The 15,701-nt window shown below is 40.6% G+C and overlaps 1 protein-coding gene across 1 annotated transcript in view; it reads left to right on the top strand.

Annotated features, from left to right (window-relative positions):
* LOC133537915 (protocadherin-17-like) overlaps positions 1–15,701 on the top strand; it is an 82,468-nt gene that overhangs the window by 12,167 nt on the left and 54,600 nt on the right. The window contains exons 2-3 of the mRNA XM_061879068.1: positions 14,418–14,476; positions 14,651–14,820. Coding sequence (XP_061735052.1) covers positions 14,418–14,476; positions 14,651–14,820 — 229 coding nt within the window. The remainder of the gene's footprint in view (positions 1–14,417; positions 14,477–14,650; positions 14,821–15,701) is intronic.

Raw genomic sequence — 15,701 nt, 5'->3', positions numbered from 1 at the left:
TCTCTCTTGAATTAAAAATGTCAAGCAAAGCGAGACCAGCTTGCTAGTAAATAAATACAATTTAAAAAATAGAGGCAGCTCACTGGTAAGTGCTGCTATTTGAGCTATTTTTAGAACAGGCCAGCGGGCGACTCATCTGGTCCTTACGGGCTACCTCGTGCCCGCGGGCACCGCGTTGGTGACCCCTGGTCTAGTCTCATACGTGAATGAGCTAAATAATATTATTTGATATTTTACGGTAATGTGTGAATAATTTCACACATAAGTCGCTCCCGAGTATAAGTCGCACCCCCGGCCAAACTATGAAAAAAACTGTGACTTATAGTCCAAAAAATATGGTAGTTCTAACTTATATCTGTCAGTAGACTCCCTATGGAAGGGCTAAAAGTTTCAACATGAATGACGGGGAGAAGATGCAGTCAAAGTGGAGGCACATAGTAAGACCGACCACAAAAAGCATAATCTATGCAAAATCTCGACCAAAAAAAAGGTTACATATCATGCAGACGACAAGAAAGTGTTTTGAATGTACAAACCCCGTTTCTATATGAGTTGGGAAATTGTGTTAGATGTAAATATAAACGGAATACAATGATTTGCAAATCCTTTTCAACCCATATTCAGTTGAATATGCTACAAAGACAACATATCTGATGTTCAAACTGATAAACATTTTTTTTTTTGCAAATAATCATTAACTTTAGAATTTGAAGCTAGCAACAGGTGACAAAGACGTTGGGAAAGGTGGTAATAAATACTGATAAAGTTGAGCAATGCACATGAAACACTTATTTGGAACATCCCACAGGTGTGCAGGCTAATTTGGAACAGGTGGGTGCCATGATTGGGTATAAAAACAGCTTCCCAAAAAATGCTCAGTCTTCCACAAGAAAGGATGGGGCGAGGTACACCCCTTTGTCCACAACTGCGTGAGCAAATAGTAAAACAGTTTAAGAAAAACAACAATTTAGGGATTTCAACATTTTCGGTGAATAATATCATCAAAAGGTTCAGAGAATGTGGAGAAATCACGCCACGTAAGCGGCATGGCCGGAAACCAACATTGAATGACCGTGACCTTCGATCCCTCAGACAGCACTGTATCAAAAACCGACATCAATCTCTAAAGGATATCACCACATGGGCTGAGAAAAACCACTGTCACTAAATAGTTTGTCGCTACATCTGTAAGTGCAAGTTAAAGCTCTACTATGCAAAGCGAAAGCCATTTATCAACAACATCCAGAAACGCCGCCGGCTGCTCTGCGCCTGAGATAAGCTAAGATGGACTGATGCAAAGTGGAAAAGTGTTCTGTGGTCTGACGAGTTCACATTTCAAATTGTTTTTGGAAATATTCGACATCAGGGGAAGCGAACCATCCAGACTGTTATCGACGCAAAGTTCAAAAGCCAGCATCTGTGATGGTATGGGGGTGCATTAGTGCCCAAGGCATGGGTAACTTACACATCTGTGAAGGCACCATTAATGCTGAAAGGTACATACAGGTTTTGGAACAACATATGCTGCCACCTAAGTGCCGTCTTTTTAATGAACGCCCCTGCTTATTTCAGCAAGACAATGCCAAGCCACATTCAGCACGTGTTACAACAGCGTGGCTTCGTAAAAAAAAGAGTGCGGGTACTTTCCTGGCCCGCCTGCAGTCCAGACCTGTTTCCCATGGAAAATGTGTGGCGCATTATGAATCGTAAAATACGACAGCAAAGACCCCGCACTGTTGAACGACTGAAGCTCTACATAAAACAAGAATGGGAAAGAATTCCACTTTCAAAGCTTCAACAATTAGTTTCCTCAGTTCCCAAACGTTTATTGAGTGTTGTTAAAAGAAAAGGTGATGTAACACAGTGGTGAACATGCCCTTTCCCAACTACTTTGGCGTGTGTTGCAGCCATGAAATTCTAGGTTATTATTTGCAAAAAAAAAATAAAGTTTATGAGTTTGAACATCAAATATCTTGTCTTTGTAATGCATTAAATTGAATATGGGTTGAAAAGAATTTGCAAATCATTGTATTCCATTTATATTTACATCTAGCACAATTTCCCAACTCATATGGAAACGGGGTTTGTAGAATCAAATATTAATAGAACCCCTTTAAATGTCAGAAAAGAGGAACATCATCATAGTTCCCCTGTAAAGTACTTACGGCTCTCTTACTAAAATGTCCAGGTTATCTCCTTTCTACCCTTACTCCATGTCAGTGCCGTATATAAAGAACATCAAACGAGCAAGAAGGGTGGACGTCGCTTCAATTTACACCTTTTTCACACAGCCTGTTAAAGTAGGCCTATCATGCTCATTTAGGGGCTTTTAAAATGATATTGGATCCCAGTGGGGCGCTATAGTACGTTTCTTTTATTAGAATACTCCATAAATCTCCAGGTGTACGGTGTAGATCTGCTCTGTTCTCCTCTTGGCCTTAACGGCTTCCTCTACCGACCACGCCTACTCTGTTGGGCTCGGTCAGGGGTCGAGGATCGGCTACAGCAGGGGTCACCAACGTGGTGCCCGCGGGCACAAGGTGGCCCGTAAGGACCAGATGAGTCGCCCGCTGACCTGTTCTAAAAATAGCTGAAATAGCAGCACTTACCAGTGAGCTGCCTCTATTTTTTAAATGTTATTTATTTACTAGCAAGATGGTCTCACTTTGCTCGACATTTTTAATTCTAAGAGAGACAAAACTCAAATAGAATTTGAAAATCCAAGAAAATATTTTAAAGACCTGGTGTTCACTTGTTTGAATAAATTATTTTTTTTTTTTTTACTTTGCTTCTTATAACTTTCAGAAAGATAATTTTAGAGGAAAAATACAACCTTAAAAATTATTTTAGGATTTTTAAACACATATACTTTTTTTTTTACTTTTTAAATTCCTTCCTCTTCTTTCCTGACAATTTAAATCAATGTTCAAGTATTTTTTTTTTTTTTTGCAAAGAATAATAAATACATTTTTGATATAATTCTTCATTTTAGCTTCTGTTTTTTTGACGAAGAATATTTGTGAAATATTTCTTCAAACTTATTATGATTAAAATTAAAAAAATATATATTCTGGCAAATCTAGAAAATCTGTAGAATCAAATTTAAAACGTATTTCTAAGTCTTTTGAATTTCTTTTAAAATTTTTGTTCTGGAAAATCTAGAAGAAATAATGATTTGTCTTTGTTAGAAATATAGCTTGGTCCAATGTGTTATATATTATAACAACGTGTAGATTGGATTTCAACCTATTTAAAACATGTCATCAAAATTCTAAAATTAATCGTAATCAGGAAAAATTACTAATGATGTTCCATAAATTATTTTTTAAATTTTTTTCAAAAAGATTCGAATTAGCTAGTTTTTCTCTTCATTTTTTTTGGTTGAATTTTGATTTTCAAAGAGTCGAAATTGAAGATAAACTATGTTTCAAAATTTAATCCTCAATTTGTATGTGTTTTCTCCTCTTTTAAAACGTTCAATTAAGTGTTTTTTTCATCATTTATTCAATACAAAAAACCTTCCGTATAAGGAAAAAATGTACGACTTTATGACAGAAATACCCATTTTTTTATATATATATAGATCTATTCATTAAAGGTAAATTGAGCAAATTGGCTATTTCTGGCAATTTATTTAAGTGTGTATCAAACTGGTAGCCCTTCGCATTAATCAGTACCCAAGAAGTAGCTCTTGGTTTCAAAAAGGTTGGTGACCCCCGGGCTACAGCCTCTGTGTAAAAGGGGTGATCCACAATGCAGGGACTGGGATTTTATATTTCTGCCAGTGGGTGCTGGGATGGGCGGTAAATCTGACGCTACTTTTCTGAGCCCATGTCTACACTAAACCTTTGAAAAAATTATCATTTAGCCGAAGCCCCGTTTCAGCCACACTAAACTATCGTTTGAGGTTCCCCTCCTCTGACAATTTTTTACACGGGTAAGTGTGCCGTGTATTTCTTGAATCTCCAACTCTTCGCTTTGCATCGATCGTTAGCAAACTGAGTTCGGAGAGGAAGTGACGCCAGAAAGACCACGCCCCACACAGGAAGTGACGTCAGAAAGAACGCGCCACAGCCAGCTTCATAACAAAGCGGTTTCGTAACTCGGAGGTAACCACTGGAATTTTGGAGGCGAGTCATCCAGACATGCCTGTGTTTCTACTTCCGTCTGTACAGACGCTTGTGGAAATCACACATGAATACCTTAAGAGAAAGCGATTGCAGCTATCTGGGATACAACATTTCTCAGACGGCAAGAGAACTTTCCAATGTCCAGGTCAGCTGTGAGTCTACTTACCGATAAACTTTGTCCGTTTTTCGAAGGAGAGTCAATGAGAATGCAGGTTCCTGTGGGTGTAGCATGTGCTTTGTATTACCTGGCCGACGAGGGAAGACTACGGAAAACGGTGAATTCTACTGGACTGGCAAAGCAGACTGTATCAGTTATTGTCCGCCAAATATGTCGCGGACTCAACGTCTAGGTCCAGAGTATATAAAGTCACCAAAAACCAATGGACAATAAAGGTGAAAGCAAAAGAGTGAGTGTCCTGACCAGATATCGAGATCCCTACACTGCAAAAAGTCAGTCTTCAAAAACAAGAAATAAAAAAATAAAAAAATGAGGCGTAGTTTACTTGAACTAAGCAAAATTATCCGCCAATAGAACAAGAAAATTCGGCCTGTCAAGACTTTCCAAAACAAGTAAAATTAGCTAACCTCAATGACTCAAAAATACCTTAAAATAAGTATATTCTCACTAATAACAAGTGCACTTTTCTTGGTAGAAAAAAAATATGAGACCTTTTTGCTACACTGCAAAAGTCAGTCTTCAAAAACAAGAAATAAAAAAATAAAAAAATGAGGCGTAGTTTACTTGAACTAAGCAAAATTATCCGCCAATAGAACAAGAAAATTTGGCCTGTCAAGACTTTCCAAAACAAGTAAAATTAGCTAACCTCAATGACTCAAAAATACCTTAAAATAAGTATATTCTCACTAATAACAAGAGCACTTTTCTTGGTAGAAAAAAAACATGAGACCTTTTTGCTCAATAAGTTGAAAAATATTCCTAAATTAAGTAAACGCTAATGCCATTATCTTGACATAAAGAAATCAATTATTACTTTAAAAAAGTACTTTTATACTTGTGGGTGTTGTTGACACAGCTTTGCAACAGTTGCTATTCTAGTTTCAAGCATGTTTTACTCAATATAGGTCATGACATCTCAGCTACAACCTGTAATATCTTACGGAGATCAGTTATGACCAAAACCCTTTAAACAAGAAAAACATTAACATAAAATCTGCTTAGTGAGAATAATTATCTTATCAGACATAAAATAAGCAAATATCACCCTTATTTGAGATATTTAATCTTACTTAGATTTCAGTTTTTGCAGTGTAGTTTGATTGATATAAAATGTTCTTTGTCACTTTGTGTACTTTCAGGTGTTTATTAAAGATTTGATTAATTTATGAAGGCTCAAGTGGGATTCACTACAATAGGGCCCCACAGCACACTGGATTCCGGTTATTTGAAATACCACAACACTGGATATTGTTCTGTTAAGTTACATTTAAGAACTTGCACACAAAGCGACACTGAAGGTGACTATGACGTGTGTATTTTCCGCGCATGCGTACTAGGTCACGTTGCGCCGGCGGACGGGGTGGATGTTATGTTAAGAGGGAGGGGAGTTGACGACACAGACACCAGGGTGCAATGGAGTTCTAGGTTACGTTGCACTGGTAGATGTAGGGTGGGGACGGGGGTCTTAAACGACCAGTGTGTGTGAGTGTGGAAAAGGATAATGTTAGGTGGGATTTACCCTGGATAATCTTAGTGTGGAAGGGGCTTGAGCATGCGCAGTTTTAGCTTGGTGGTGAGAAAGAATTTGCCATCAACACTGCAAAAACTGAAATCTAAGTAAGATTAAATATCTCAAATAATGGTGATATTTGTTTATTTTCCGTCTGATAAAATAAGATAATTCTTCTCACTAAGCAGAATTTATGTTGGAGTCTTTTACTTGTTTTAAGGAATTTGGTCCTAAATGATCTCAGTAAGATATTACAGCTTGTTGCTGAGATTTTATGACTTATATTGAGTAAAACACGCTTGAAACTATCAATCAATCAATCAATCAATCAAGGTTTATTTACAGCATATAGCCCTAAATCACAAGTGTCTCAAAGGGTTGCACAAACCACAACAACATCCTCGGTAGAGCCCACATAAGGGCAAAGAAAAACTCACTAGAATATCAACTGTTGCAAAGCTGTGTCATCAACACTCACAAGTACAAAACTACTTTTTTAACGTAATCATTTCTTATTTCAAGCATGAAAAAAACAACCAAATGGACTTTGCTGTTTTATTTTCAATGAAACAATGGCACAGAACAGTAAACTGACAGTTAATAATCAAACATTTATAATATGTAACATTTAAAACTATTTTGAACAGAAATAGTTCATGCACATTCAGATGAATTCTTCAAAATTACAATTAAAATTTTTTTGGCCAGGGAGACTCCCGAAATTCAGCGCCTCTCCCGAAAACCAGGAGGAGCTGGAGGCCACGCCCCCTCCAGCTCCATGCGGACCTGAGTCAGGACAGCCTGTTTTCACGTCCGCTTTCCCGCAATATAAATAGCGTGTCTGCCCAACGACGTTATAACTGTAGAATGATGGAGGGCGAGTTCTTGGTTTCTTACGTGGGTTTATTGTTAGGCAGTTTCATTAACGTCCTCCCAGCGCGGTAACAACACACAACAACAGCAGTCACATTTTCATCTACCGTAAAGCAGTTCGTCTGCCTTAAAAAGCAATGTTGTGACACTCTTAAACAGGACAATACTGCCATCTACTGTACATGCATATGTTTAGATAAATAGATAGATAGATAGATAGATATATAGATAGATAGATGGATAGATAGATAGATAGATAGATAGATAGATAGATAGATAGATAGATAGATAGATAGATAGATAGATAGATAGATAGATAGATAGATAGATAGATAGATAGATAGATAGATAGATAGATAGATAGATAGATAGATAGATAGATAGATAGATAGATAGATAGATAGATAGATAGATAGATAGATAGATAGTACTTTATTTATTCCGTCAGGAGAGTTCCTTCAGGAAAATTACAATTTTCAGCACAATCCCATTCAAGATCAGACAAACATTACAGGGAGACAGAACAGGATCGCTGACGGGTCTGCCGACTTCCAGCGCCCCTTACAAAAAAGGTGACATACAGGTAAACAAGGGGGGGGGGGGGGGGGGGGGGATAGAAGATTAAAAGAAAATAAAAAAATAAAAAAATCGGTCTTAGCCTAGGCCCTAGAGTGGGGGTGCAGACTGAGGCCAGAGGAAAAGAACAACTCATAGCCATAGTACACATCCCTCTTACATGTGTGTAAGAGGGAAACATCCAACATCAAAGAACACAAAGGACATTAAAGACATTAAAGCAGCTGATGCAGCAAATGCAAATAGTGACAGAGAATAGAACAAGGATGGAAAATTCAACCCTTATCTCAACAATGAGTAGATGACTGTTATTTGTGTGTATATGTGTAAATAAATGAACACTGAAATTCAAGTATTTATTTTATTTATATATATATGAAATACTTCTAGCCCCCAAACACACCCCACCCCAAACACGCCTCCCACCCCACCCCCCACCTCCCGAAATCGGAGGTCTCAAGGTTGGCAAATATGTCCCTAAGGGAAATAGTTCAAGACAATATGATTTGCCTGAGTGGCTAGGAGACCCCGAGAGTAACAAGCGGTTGCCTTGTTGCCTGTCCATTAAGACACTGGTTCTTAACCTGGGTTCGACCGAACCCTCGGTGAGTTGGCCTCAGGGGTTCGGCGGAGCCTCCGCCGTGGCGGTCAAGACACACCCGACTCATCGTGTAAATAAAAACTTCTCCCTGTCGGCGTATTATGGATACCCCCAAACAATATTCTCTCTAATTTTCCATATGGATGACCAAACACAAAAACTCCTTGAGCATTCAGGGGAGCACATGTGAGCCACGTCAGACAGCAGCACACCTGTCCCAAACCTGACTAAATAAGTTAAATATTTTATTATTATAATCAAATGACAGCAGTCATTTTCATGAGATTATTTTCAAATAAAAGTGTTTAAGCCCACTTGCAATGACAATAACAAAAAAATGATATTTTTCATGAGCTGTGTACTAGGATTGAATGTCTGGTAGAGATGCGCGGTTTGTGGTCACAACCGCGGAGTCTGCGGATAGACCGCGGGTCGGGTGGGCGACATGACGAAAAAATAGATTTTAAATACATTCGGGCGGGTGGCGGTTGAACCATTTCGGAAATATATATTGTATTAATCCCAGGAATGTAGGCTCATACAACTTGTCTTTATTGCACAAGATGTAATACAACCACACAACAGCTCTCATGTCTCTAACGCTTTTCCCGGGACAACTCGAACTCTCACTTCCTGTCGACAACGTCACTTCCCTATCTTTCCCGGAAGTCCCGCCCCCCAGCCAAAGTCATTGGCTAACACCCCGTAGCCAGCCGCTACATTATACATCGTTAAATGTTATGTTGAAGATCGTTTTTTCAGCCTACTGATGTGTATTTATAAATGGTTGATTTATACAGGCTAGTAGGTAAAGTGTTGTACCTGACTATACTTGATGGTACGATCCATATAACACATCACAGACAACGTGACGCTAACATCAGGTGACACCTCCGATGAAGGCTGCAGAAGCAAGGTAGCCCAAACTTGTCAGCTACAACACTTTACCTTACTATCCTATAGAAATCAACCATTTATAAATAGTTAAAAGTTGTTACCCAAATACGAAAAACGAGCAGCACTCTTTGAAACAGTGCGTGGGCATACTTTTATTTTGAAGTGTCTCGTTTGGTCTGTCGACGGATGTAAGGAAGCTACCAACGAGGTATTTGTTTGTCATTTGTTGGTATTTTATTTGGTAAAATGTTTGATCCACATGCTGTGCATGTTATTATTTTTACGTTTGTAACGTGATTTATTTATTACAGTTTTCACGGGGAATTTGAAGGGAAAGGAAGCCTTCAAATAAATCAGTTCAAGAAAGCCATTGTGTCTTTGCTATTTGGAGGGAGTTACATGTTCTAACCTCACTAATGCCTTGCATCGTCTATTGCAGGGGCGCTCACACTTTTTCTGCAGGCGAGCTACTTTTCAATTGACCAAGTCGAGGAGATCTACCTCATTCCTATTTATAATTTATATTTATTTATTTATGAAAGAGACATTTTTGTAAACAAGTTAATGATGTTTAATGATAATACAAGCATGTTTAACACACATAGATTCCTTTCTTTCATGAAGACAAGAATATAAGTTGGTGTATTACCTGATTCTGATGACTTGCATTGATTGGAATCAGACAGTGGTGCTGATAACGTCCGCATTTTCAAATGGAGGAGAAAAAAAAGTCCTCCTTTCTGTCCAATACCGCATGAAAGTGGTTGGATTTGGCATCTCATTTGTCCAACTTGCATACTCGTTTTTAAACACTTTGTCTTTTTTCTGAAACATCAAGGTATATGTCTGGTGATAATGTTCCCCTTTAAGGTATTTTTGGATTCATTGAGGTTTGCTATTTTTACTTGTTTTTGGAAAGTCTTGACAAGCTAAATTTTCTTGTTCTATTGGCAGATGATGTTGCTTAGTTCAAATAGAATACCCCTAATTTTTGTATTTTTGTTTTCTTGTTTTTGAACACTGACTTTTTTGCAGTGCTTCCCACGTGAGTGCCAGTGACGTGCGGGGAAGTTTCTAGCTGGTGAGGCACTGACGTAGTCAGAATCAGATTTACAAATATACAGTATGCGCTCTGCACAGATTATTTGCCATTTGATTGGCAGCAGTTTACGGGTTATGTTTCATTTCTGCATTCTTTACACATACAAACCGTCGCCCACAAAATGTGCATCTCATTAAAAAACTAGGGCTGGGCAACGATTAAAAATTGTATTCGAAGTTAATCGCACTATTTCTCCGATTAATCGCGATTAACTGCATTCTATACGCAAGGCCCAATAATGTATGCACCTTTATTGGAATATTCTCCCACATGAACAAAAGCGCCAAAACATTTGTTGTGCAAACACAATTTAAATCAGTCCTTGTTAAACAGTAGCAGTTAAATAGCATATTTGATGATAATCAACTCAAAAAATGTAAATATAAACATTTAAGCTCATTGCCACTACCAGGGTATTTAAGTTATCCTGTTTGTTATGGAAAATAAATATAATCTACATACAAATCTCTGAGCCACAATCATAACATCTGAACAGGCAATTTCTGAGGTAACAGCAGAAACTTTTTTTTTATCAGGGATCTTATGTTTAAAAAAACCTATATTATAGGTAGTGGGCGGTTTTTTGGGGAATTTTTGATCAAATTATCCGTAGTAGCAATATTAATAATGTTGTGTTTATTCTGCGTAGTGCACTTAAAATAATTATGACCATATCTAGGAATTGATATGATGGGAATTTTTCGATTGTTTGCTTGGTGCTTTGATAAACTGAACGCATCATATACATGGTACTATATTGTGATGTTATGAGCCAGGGGAAAAAAGAACAACCCTACCCAGCATGCAACAGGAGTGACGAGCATGCGCGGTATAGGTTGTGTCGCCATGACAACATCTTGTATGTTGTGATATGCACGCTCTGAAAGTAAACGTTAAGAACTCAGCCAACACGCCTCGTCAGCATTATTCATAAATAGACAGACAACACATATACTCCGCTGCTTCACAGGCCGCTGGATGTAGCCGGCAAAGTATTCCCATGCTAGCTAGCCGGTCTAGCAAGCACGCGTCATTCAGTCCAAAACGGCCCGATCTATCCACATCCAGAATTGTCTGGCGGTCGTAAGTGATCCCGGAATGACCACGCTGTAAGCCAGCCATGAAATTTGCAGAATTGTCCGGTATTTTTGCCAAATGTTCCATCTTTAGCAAGAGCCCCTCGAAGCCGAAGCCCGTCCGGGCGACGCCACCTTGTTAAGAAAAGGCGTTAACAAAATAAAAGCATGTAAACAACATACGCAAATGTGCGATAAAATAATTGTCGGCGTTAATAGATTGATGAGTTAACTCGTAATTAACGCATTAATTTGCCCACCCCTATAAAAAACGAAACAAAACTAATGTCATCGCCGTCTTGTCTCGTGTGGGTCGCATTTTAATGCGGGATCGTTCCTCCAACGCAAACATAGACACTCCGGACAACAACGTAAAGGTAAGAATGATTTAATAACAAAAACACTGGTACAAAAACAGACGAAAAGAAACGTGTGGCGAAAGCACGGAAGCTAATGCTAACACTAGCACAGGATCAGGTAACAAGAAATCTAGTAAATACCGACGAAACAGTTGCAGACCGCAAACAAGGGACCAAGACCGACTGACGGGACAAGGCAGGTTTAAATAAGAAAGTCATGAACAAAAACAGGTGTGCGTCTGGAACCCACAGCAGGTGAAATTAATACGTTACCATGGTGACCAAACTAACTCACAAAAGGTACACAAACAACAAAGAGAGTCCAAACTAACAGAAAATAACTAAACTAAACATGATCCAGACCACGGATCATGACACGTCTCACCTTTACTTATAAATGAAGTCCAGGCACCGGTCCTTCTGGATAAAAATATCCGTCAATTTCTGGTAAAAGTCCTCCTTCACTTCCTTCAGTCTTGTAAAAGTTCAACGTAGTTGCCGCGATTAGCAGAGCTCCTACTCTCATCATTTCCACGAAATGCGAGCTGCTGTTTGGCGAGGAAGCAGGTCGCATTGATGACGTCTTTTAAAATCTCTCGGTTCTATTTTACCTTAACATTGTGGACACTGATTTTGAGTCGCCGCTGTTCATCCAAAGCCAAGTCTGTCTTCGTCATCCCAAACGTTTTTAGCGCATTCCAGCTTTAAATATGAGCCGCCGACCGCTCATGTTAGGTGAGGCTTCTTTGCAAATTATTTCGGTCACAAAATCCCATTTGAGTCCACACAGTTCCACAGGTTTAAAAAAGTCCGTTTGGAAAGAGCGAGTAACTTTCTGTCCTGCTGATTGTAACAAATCATTATCGCCTGCTTCGCTTGAAAGTCCACTTTAGAAAACTGTTTAAGTGCGGAAATGTAGTCATCCATGTTGAAAGTCGGGGTGCACGAGTGGGAAAAAAAATAAGTCGCTGCGGCACTTACTCGCTGATGCCACCGTATGTCTGGGATCATGAGCGCCTCTATCGTGAGGCACGAGAACTGTTTGCCTCAACTCAGACTTTTTTCTCTGTTGTTTTGATTGCTCAACCAACACACACAACATGTTACTCGCTGCGGCACTTGATTCGCTTACGCCACCATACGTCTCTGATCATGAGCGCCCCTATCGTGAGGCACGAGAACTGTTTGCCTCACCTCAGACTTTTTTCTCTGCTGTTTTGTGAAGTGAAGTGAATTATATTTATATAGCGCTTTTCTCAAGTGACTCAAAGCGCTTTACATAGTGAAACCCAATATCTAAGTTACATTTAAACCAGTGTGGTTGGCACTGGGAGCAGATGGGTAAAGTATCTCGCCCAAGGACACAACGGCAGTAACTAGGATGGCGGAAGCGGGGATCGAACCTGCAACCCTCAAGTTGCTGGCACGGCCACTCTACCAACCGAGCTATTCCGCCCCTTTGATGGCTCAACCAACACACAAAATATTTTACTCGCTGGGGCATTTGACTCGCTTACGCCACCGTATGTCTCTGATCATGAGCGCCCCTATCGTGAGGCACAAGAACTGTTTGCCTCACCTCAGACTTTTTTCTCTGCTGTTTTGATGGCTAAACCAACACATAAAACTGCGGCACTTGAATCGCTTGTGCCACCGTATGTCTCTGATCCTGAGCACCCCTATCGTGAGGCACGAGAACTGTTTGCCTCACCTCGGACTTTTTTCTCTGCCGTTTTGAACGCTCAGCAACACACCAGACAAGAATGCGCTCTGACCGCACGGCAGACAGAAGTTAACGAGAGATTGCGAAAATTCAGCGATTTTGAAGGAAAAATTATCCAAATTGGTGAAGCTAAATGAAAATTAAAAACTAACAATTACAATTATTTTATCATTATATACAGTGGGGGAAAAAAGTATTTAGTCAGCCACTGATTGTGAAAGTTCTCCCACTTAGAATGATGACAGAGGTCTGTCATTTTCATCATAGGTACACTTCAACTGTGAGAGACAGAATGTAAAAAAAAATCCAGGAATTCACATTGTAGGAATTTTAAAGAATGTATTCGTAGATCTGTCGTAGATCTGTCTCTCACAGTTGAAGTGTACCTATGATGAAAATTACAGACCTCTGTCATCATTTTAAGTGGGAGAACTTGCACAATCGGTGGCTGACTAAATACTTTTTTGCCCCACTGATCACAGGTGAGGCACTGCCTTCCCTGCCTCTGACCGCACGTCACTGGTGGGTGCTACGGCCCCCGAAGCACCCACGTTATCGGCGCCTATGCTGGGGTGGACTTGCGGCCTTCATTTCCCCCAAAAATGTTGGGGGCAATCGGCGTGGTCTGAGGACTTATTTACACGTCGGACCTTAATAAATGCAGACGTTGTATCGATCCGTTGTGGTGAAGAAGGAGCTGCGCCGGAAGGCAAAGTTCTCAATTTACCGGTTGAGCTACGTTCCCATCCTCACCTATGGTCATGAGCTTTGGGTCATGACCGAAAGGATAAGATCACAAGTACAAGCGGCCGAAATGAGTTTCCTCCGCCTTAGAGATAGGGTGAGAATCTCTGTCATCCGGGAGGAGCTCAAAGTAAAGCCCCTGTTCCTTCACATCGAGAGGAACCAGATGAGGTGGTTCGGGTATGTGGTCAGGATGCCACCCGAATGCCTTCCTCGGGAGGTGTTTAGGGCATGTCCAACCGGTTGAAGGCCACAGGAAAGACCCAGGACACGTTGGGAGGACTATGTCTCCCGGCTGGCCTGGGAACGCCTCGGGATCCCCCGGGAGGAGCTGGACAAAGTGGCTGGGGAGAGGAAAGTCTGGGCTTCCCTGCTTAGGCTGCTGCCCCCGCGACCCAACCTCGGATAAGCGGAAGAAGATGGATGGATGGATGGACCTTAAGAAATAATGTTATTTGACCGAGCTGAGCGAAAGTAAACACAGTCTGGCGTATTTTCCGGGCATTCCGTTGCAACTTTGATTCCCCCTTTTTTTCTTTTTTTTACAGAGTTTTCCGTGCAAGAGAGGTTATCAAAAACAGTGTGAAGAAGCCCTCAGGTTTTGTTTTGTTTTAATAAAAAAAACAACACTTTTCTTGTCATTTCCAGACTGAAAACTTCCCCTCGGAGCCCAATTATGCTGGCAGCAGGCAGCCGTTTGTTCAAAGGTAAGAGCTGGCATGCATACACTCTCTGACCGCGTCTTTTGAGCTCCTTCATCCCAGTATCAAGCTCGCCCGGCTATCAAACAACGGCGCTCGCACAGAGAATGGCAACTTACGTTTTTTGTTTTTTTTCCCCCCCTCTTCCTTCTCCTGTTCTCCTCTTTTGTCTTGCCGCAGCTCTACATTTAAGGATGCAGAGCGAGCGAGCCTGCGAGACAGTGGCCATGGTGATAGCGACCAGGCTGATAGTGACCAGGATACTAATAGAGGCTCCCAGTGTGACACGTCTGCCAGGGAGGCCCTCAAGATGAAAGCCACATCAGTTAATGGGCAGCCTTTTGAGCAGGGTGAGTGGACTCTTCCCGACGTCGTCAAGATGCCTCTGCGCGCTCCTGCGGCGCACGTTGTTTATATTTTATGTGCTGGGCCTCGCCGGCGTTTAAGTGCAGCCTCCCCTGGCTCTGGGCACGGCCAAGGTAGACAAACATTTAACATGCAGGTGGTAAATCCGCGCCGCTTTTTTTTTTTTTTTTTTTTGGGCTGCGGCTGCTGGCTTTGCAAGTCAGACGCCCTGAGCTTGTATTGCAGAGTGAAAGGTAAAGGCGTGCTATAGAGAGGATAAAAAGGTCTCCGCCGCGTGAGGATGGAATGTTCAAACACGCCGCACCTCATTTCGCTATCAAAAAAAACAAAAAAAACCTCATATGCATTGCAAAGTGTGCGTCTTTTGATCACGCTTCGTGCATGCCTCGACTAAACATGACAGGGACAAGAAAGCGGCATAGACAGCCACAGGTACACTACATAGCCAAAAGTAGTTGGCCACCTGCATTGACTCACATATGAACTTGAAAGGCCATCCCATTCCTAACCCATAGGGTTCAATATGATGTTGGTCCTGTAACGATTCCCTCGTGTATGCGTCAAAACGAAGAACACAACAAAGGTAGGATCTAACAAATTTATTAACAAAAGGGGAGCTCTGAACAGAAACACTGGAGCTAATAAAAAGGAAAACAAAAGACGCTAGCATGAGAGCTAGGAGATATAAAGAACTAAGACTTGGCACGAAGGCACAAAAGTAAAAACAAAGATGATTAGCATGTGAGCTAAAGATGACAAGGAGGCTTAGCGAGAAAAACATACTTGACGTTACGTTGCGTGAAAGCAAGCTATGGACCCAGGCTGAACAAACAAAAGAGGAAGGCTTATAAAGTGAAGGTGATTA

The sequence above is a fragment of the Nerophis ophidion genome, linkage group LG19, assembly GCF_033978795.1.
Source record: "Nerophis ophidion isolate RoL-2023_Sa linkage group LG19, RoL_Noph_v1.0, whole genome shotgun sequence".
Taxonomy (NCBI): domain Eukaryota; kingdom Metazoa; phylum Chordata; class Actinopteri; order Syngnathiformes; family Syngnathidae; genus Nerophis; species Nerophis ophidion.
The sequence above is the reverse complement of the archived record's forward strand: the minus strand, read 5'-3'. Positions and strand labels throughout refer to the sequence as shown.